Raw genomic sequence first — 7,100 nt, 5'->3', positions numbered from 1 at the left:
CTTCGGCGCCCTCCAGCTGTTGCAGTTGTGCACTGCAGCTGCACAGCTGTCGGCGTGTTTTGTGAAAAGGGATAATGCGCATTTTGCAGTTTGTGGACGCAGCGGGTGCAGCGGTGACAGCTGAGAGGAGGAGGTCAGTCCTGGGTGCAGACAGTCGCAGGGGAAACACTGCATCTAAAAATAAACTCGGTGACATTTAAGTTGATTGCTCGGTTCACACTTTCATGCAGTATTTACACTTTAAAAGCGGCGCAGCAAAGACACGAAGCCTGATCGCTGTATGGAGACTTTCTATACAGTTGCATGAGTGATGCATCACTTACTGTGTTTTAATATAAATATATATTTGTTAATACTATTAATTGTTTTTTGTGTGTTTTTAAGCTGTATTTTCCCTTTTTCTTGGAGGAATAACTCTGCTCTGATAGACGGTACAGAGGAAGTCAGAGGTTACACTTATATCTACATACATATCTACATTCGATATATATACATATTTGTCGAACTAAATGAATAAACAAAAAAATAAATACACAGATAAAATTCCACTTTTAATGAAATAATATAGTAATAAACCCTTACCACATTATGACAATAATAATAATAATTATTATTATTATTAATATTAATTGTGATTTTTTTCAGTTATATTTAGCCTTTAATTTGTGATTTTTTTGTCAACAGTTTTAACCTCCTACCACCAATTTTAAATCTTCATTTTTTTAATAATTAATTTTCATAAGTTGTTCTAATTTCCGTTCTTTGTTATTATTATAATTGTAAACGCCAGTGCATAGGCCTACTCAAAGCTAAAATAAACAAGTTTTTTATTTTGGTTTACAAAGGCGTTTTATAACTGAACTGTATATATTTTCATTTTTTATATGTTTTGTTATTAATTAATTCGATCATGTCGTCAGTCCATCTTGCAAATTAAATGCATTATAACGCCGTGAATAAAAGTATTTAATTTATGACGTCATAATTCCTTAGAGGTCATTAATATTCATTCAAATTATACAAATAAAGCATGACAATGAACCAATACACAGAAAAGTATACCACATGAAATAATGACAGCTATTTAACAGATGCATATTTACTTTGCTGATATCGATACGCATTTTTTAAATGTATGTATTAAACTTACATTTCCCACACGCCCCCCGCCGTGTGCAGCAGTACATTACTGCCCTGTGAGGGGTAATCGGACACTAATTAGCGTGAAGCTGTAAACCCCTCCTGCCAGCAGCTGATTGGACAGACCTCGGTGGACCCCATCATCTTGACCCCGCCCCCCACCGTCCCAGGTATAAGGGGATCCAGGTCAACGGCTGGAGGGCAGATCAGTTTGTGACAGGACTGTACATTCCCTCGAATCCTGCTTCACGTTTCAGTTCTTCCCTAAAAAAGAGAGAAAAGTTTGGTGATCACTGGATTTTCTTCTTCCTGCTGTGTTCTGGACTGAACCATGGAGTTGTCGGATATCTCTTTCCCCATCCCCACCGCTGATGATTTCTATGACGACCCCTGCTTTAACACCAGTGACATGCACTTCTTCGAGGACCTGGACCCGCGGCTGGTCCATGTGGGGCTGTTGAAGCCTGACGACTCCTCCTCTTCATCCTCATCCTCCCCTTCCTCCTCCCCGTCCTCCCTCCTGCACCTCCACCACCATGCCGAGGTGGAGGACGACGAGCACGTCCGCGCCCCCAGCGGGCACCACCAGGCGGGCCGCTGCCTGCTCTGGGCCTGCAAGGCCTGCAAGAGGAAGACGACCAACGCGGACCGGCGGAAGGCTGCCACGCTGCGGGAGCGCCGGCGGCTCAGCAAGGTCAACGACGCCTTCGAGACCCTAAAGCGCTGCACGACGGCCAACCCCAACCAGAGGCTGCCAAAGGTGGAGATCCTGCGCAACGCCATCAGCTACATCGAGTCCCTGCAGGCGCTGCTGCGCGGTGGCCAGGAAGACGGCTTCTACCCGGTGCTGGAGCACTACAGCGGGGACTCGGACGCATCCAGCCCCCGCTCCAACTGCTCCGACGGCATGGTGAGTTCAAGGAGCGACAGGTGTGAGAGAGGCGCACGGAGCCGACCATCTTTTGAATTTAGCCAAAGGAATTGGGGATATTTTACTGTCTGCTCCAACTCTTATTTTAACTGTTTAATATTAATTTAATTCTTTTATTATGATGAATCGAGACAAATCAAGCAATTCGTTTTTTTCATGACATTTAAATTTCATGTAAAATAGTGATTTAAAATAGAATCATTTAGCTGCCTGTGTGTAACTTTCTCATTACTGGCCATTTTGTGTCAGAATCGGAACGAAGCAAATTTAGTTTCAAAGCGTCTTTAAAACATTTTCTTTCGTCTCGCCTCACCAAACACACAGGAAACAGATTTAAATGTTTTTAGACCCCAGATGTAACAAACGGAGAGACGTGGATGGAAAAAATATATATATCTGAGTTCAGGGACTTTATTAACGTGGTATGACACAAACAGCTACCGTGACTCAACCATTACTACACACACACACACACACACACACACATACTTATTTAGACTTATTTTCTTAATCACTCTGCGGGATTTCTCTGGTGGATTCTTTAGTGTCTCTGTCAATATTTCATTTTCTCTTTTCTTCTTCAGACGGATTTTAACGGCCCCACCTGTCAGACAACCAGAAGAGGAAGTTATGACAGCAGCTCTTATTTCTGCGAGACCCCAAACGGTAAGAAATGATTTTAATACGTGTTTAAAATAATAAACCACGCAGTAAAGTGACGGCAGTTAGCGGGGAAAGACAAATAGAGGACGCAATAAAAGCAGCAGGCCAATAAAACAGTTGATGCTGTGCTTTCTTTGAATTAATTCTTTCTTTATTTAATTGTTTAAAATGTAAAAGTTCAATGTTAATGTTAATTTTAATGTTAGGAGCAACGTATAAAAGTAAGATTATAAACCATACGCTGAATTAAAAGCTCATTTTTAATTTCAGCTAATGTAAAACGAGAGCGTTTCTTCGGTTTTTTGTTTTTTTTTAGATCTTTTCGACAGTAAATGATTAATATATAATACAGAAGCTGAGATAGTGAGAAAATATTCTGAGTTAAATTAAGCTCTGTAAAGCGGCCTAAATACAAAACAAGCATGAAAACAATTAAACTAGATCTGTGATTAATGCTAACAGCTAATTCGAAATAATTTGAAAATAAAGCTAGATTATTATTATTATCATCATCATTATTATTATTGGTTTTGGGTTTGTTTTTATTTTTTTGCAAGGACCATGATGTTTTTTGTGTTTCCATAACAACAGTTTTGTCACACTTTGTCCCCCAATATGAATGATAGAAATATAAAACTCATCCATAGTAATGATTTTTTTTTTTTTTTATTTACTATGATGTCTTGTTTTTTTGTGCAGGCGGTCTGAAAAGCGAACGCAGTTCAGTGGTCTCCAGTCTGGACTGCCTGTCCAGCATTGTGGAGCGGATCTCCACCGATAACAGCAGCCTGCTGCCGCCTGCTGACGGCCCAGGATCCCCACCGACGACAACTGTACCGGTGGGTGAAGCAGGCACTGCCCCGGCGACCACTCAGGTCTCGTCTCCGACTGCTAGCCAGGACCCCAGCCTGATTTACCAAGTCCTATAGACCCTCACACATAGATATTCAACTCGGACATTACAATAAATTAAAAAATCCCCAAATCTTGTCAAACCATCCAGCCATAAGAACACACACACACACTGAAAATGATCATTTTCATCAGCTGAACTGAGAAACCACCACTATGGTTCGGATCAGCTGCTTCTTACGTATTTATTCCCTTTAGATCAATGTATGGAAGCTCATTCCTGCCAGAAAAAAAGATCAGCAGTAAAAATCATTTTAAGTGTTTTCAATTGAGTTGCCAAGAAAAAAATCCCGTGGCTGTGAGGTCTAATTAAAAGTACACATGCCTAAGATTTATTTTCAGTTAATAGATATATGTTTAACAAAGGAATGATAAAATCTAGAATTACTGATTTCAAGCTTATATGTAAAGAAAGATTTTTTTAAGTGTCCAAACTAAACATCTCAATGTTTCATGATCAGATACGGTTTGTTGATTCTACACGGAGACGCTAATAAAAGGAGGAGCCTGAAAAAAATGATTTTAAAAAGTCATAGTCAGGAGCTGAAGTCTTAATTTTGACCTTGTATGTCATACAAATGAAAAGTTGCTTTTATCATTCCAAAGTTACCTACATTAGTTAATTTTCCAAGCAGGAATGAGCTTCCACAGCCACCCCAGATTCCCTTTCCTGTTTCTGAAATAAGTCGAGATCAGACCACTTAATTCTATAGTTACGTTTTAAATAGAAACCAGTTCGGTTCTTGCTGTATTTTTATTTAATTTTAAGTTATGAAAAATATTTTAAGCCTCAGCTTAGTCTTTCAGATGGATCCCCCCACCTTCCCCACTCCACCCTTCTGTGTATAGTCTAGCTGATGAAGGACGGAGGCCAAAAACCACCCATTAACATTCCTCCACTTTCGTCTATCTGAAGTCCGAAAGGCCCCAGCTGTTCGATTCCCTCAGGAGGAAAAAGGAACTACAGTAACTGTTTGACATTTTAGAAGGAAACTTGATGTAAAAGCACAAATTTCTGCAGTAAAAGCTTAACAGAATCCGACCTGCGTGTACGGAGGTATTGTAGTGACTTTTTTCCTCCCGTCAGTTTTGAAGTAGGTTCAGACCTCCTTCCTGTCCAAAACGGATTTTTAATTTCTTTCATTTGTCATTTCACTCACTGCAGCGGAGGACCACTTTTCTGTTTCTGTAAATATTCTGTAAATAAGAGCTGATTTGTTCCAACTGAAAGTATTAATTATGTATTTAATGTTTCTGTCTGTACATGCTTTTGTTTGTTGTGAAAAATGTTAAACTTTATATTTATACATCTGAAAATGAGTGACAGTCTAAAGACAAATAAATGCTTATTTATACAAAATATATACATATGACTCTGACTTATGATTTCTTGTTTTTTTGTTGTTTTTTTTAAATGTCCAGAATTTATTTTTAAAATTTTATAATTTTGTGGGACATTTTTCAAGAAAATGTTTTCATTGCCTTGATATTTAAAATAATTGAACGCATAAATTTCAAAGCAACGTGGTTTAAAAATATCGTTTAATAATTACCTTTATTATGTTTATTTGACCACAGGCAGATTCAAGGGCGTAGATTTGGTTTTGGCATTGGTGGGGACGGATGATTCAACCAGCCAACCCTGCCCTGTTTGTTTTTTTTTTCCTTCTTGTCTTTGCTTCTGGATTAAAAAAGGAGAAATATACTTGCCTACATATGCTATTCTACATGCTTTTAACCCATTTAAAATTACAATTCATAGTTTTATATGTGAATTATATAACGTTAAATTACTATTAAACAAATGACTAAGTATTTTAAACTTTAGTTTACTTCAGCCATATTCCATATAAATCAGGTATCATACAAAAATAAAAATAGCTTCAAATACAGTCATGACAATAAAAGAATATGACTTTAAGGACTTAACAACATTACTTCAGTTATAGTACACCAACATCTCTTATACATTAGCACTAAGGGAACACTGAATGACCTCGTGGTTTTTGTCCATAAAACTACTCATCTAAGATCACCACAAAGTAAAAGATCTCTCAGCAAAATTAGCAACATTTTAGGCACACTATTGCCCCTATCAAATCAGTGAGCTGGGATTTTTTATTCTAAACACGAACTACTGTTACAGCAACAGACATGGACTACTGGTGTCCCTCACAACAACTCATTGTCCACTATGTGAAGGAGCCAAACACCTGCCTTCTCCTCTCGTTAACTGAGATAAACTGCTGGCATATTTGTTTTACATCTATACTGTCCAGTTTCTCCTGGTGGACATGGCAACACGTTATTCATGGTTACATACAGCTTTAGACTGATGTGGGCCAAAGCCTAGCACATACTTGCCAACCTTGAGACCTGAGAATTAGGGGGACATTCAAAAGGGCTGTTGGGGGGGGGGTGAGTGATATACATATACATATATATGTACAAAAAAACTTCAATTTTACAATGTTTATTTACTGGATAAAATAAGTTAAATGTCACCGTTATCATTGTCCGGCCGGAAACAAGCTGATTGCTTGTATTTAAACTGCTATAAATAACTTGTTGGTCTAAGAAATGTACGTAAAAATTACCCTAAATAACTGTAAAATGGCAACGGTAAATTACCATTAAATCAAAAAGAGTAAATGATTGTAATATCTATATTAAATTTCTGTATATTGACAAACGGTGATTTGCTTTTATTTTTACACTGCTAATATGTTGAAAATATATTAATTTACAGTAATATGGCACATTGTCTTCGAAAACAACAGGAAAAATCTGTAACATTATCTACAATTAATCACCCTACAATTTACATAATAATTCTGTATGAATGGCAATCTTTCCTGCTTTTTCATTTGAATTTGCAATTTACAACTGTATATTAATTACCCAAAACATACCGTACTTTTAATTTTAACAAAATGTCAAAACATTGTTACAATTATTGTGAAAATTACGGTGAAATTTTTTTAAAATTAACAAGCTCAGACTGTTTGATAAAACAGTAAATCTTAACAGTAAATACGAGCAATTACTAAAAATAAAAAATATGTTTATTTCTTTAAGTTCGACAGCTTTTTACAATGAAAAAAATATTGTGTGGCATAATTAATGGCAAAAAGCCATTTTCTATTGTAGAACCAATTACCCTAAAAATAACACCGTCTGTGTGCTTTTACAGTGTTTTTTAACCCTTTAATGCACATCATGAGTCACAAGTGATTGTGTTTTAATCTTCCTTATCATTGCAAAAAAATTACATTCAAATTTAGAATCTCAGGGATTCATCAGTTAACTTGGTTTGATCATTAAACATAATTTTTCTTATTAGTTAATTGCTTACTCCTCTCCTTGAACTTCCACCATTCATGTCTATCCGTTTATGACCACTGTGTACCCATCTTCTGATGACTACTTCTAGAAGGATGATGCACCATATCAT

General features: G+C 37.2%; 1 protein-coding gene across 1 annotated transcript; it reads left to right on the top strand.

Annotated features, from left to right (window-relative positions):
• Positions 1-1,471: 1,471 nt before the first annotated feature.
• Positions 1,472-4,140, top strand: myod1 (myogenic differentiation 1). Its single transcript, XM_063480462.1, has 4 exons — positions 1,472-2,050; positions 2,656-2,737; positions 3,434-3,573; positions 4,108-4,140. The coding sequence occupies exons 1-4, from the start codon at positions 1,472-1,474 to the stop codon at positions 4,138-4,140; spliced, it is 834 nt and encodes a 277-aa protein (XP_063336532.1).
• The last annotated feature ends 2,960 nt before the right edge of the window (positions 4,141-7,100 follow it).

This window comes from Pelmatolapia mariae, linkage group LG7 (genome assembly GCF_036321145.2).
Source record: "Pelmatolapia mariae isolate MD_Pm_ZW linkage group LG7, Pm_UMD_F_2, whole genome shotgun sequence".
NCBI classification, from domain to species: Eukaryota; Metazoa; Chordata; class Actinopteri; order Cichliformes; family Cichlidae; genus Pelmatolapia; species Pelmatolapia mariae.
The sequence above is the reverse complement of the archived record's forward strand: the minus strand, read 5'-3'. Positions and strand labels throughout refer to the sequence as shown.

Bases quoted from the DNA above. Each gene is read 5' to 3' on its own strand.
- myod1 (XM_063480462.1), top strand. From the start codon at position 1,472: ATGGAGTTGTCGGATATCTCTTTCCCCATCCCCACCGCTGATGATTTC. The intron at 2,051-2,655 runs GTGAGTTCAAGG...TTTCTTCTTCAG, and splicing joins CCAACTGCTCCGACGGCATG to ACGGATTTTAACGGCCCCAC. The intron at 2,738-3,433 runs GTAAGAAATGAT...TTTTTTGTGCAG, and splicing joins TTTCTGCGAGACCCCAAACG to GCGGTCTGAAAAGCGAACGC.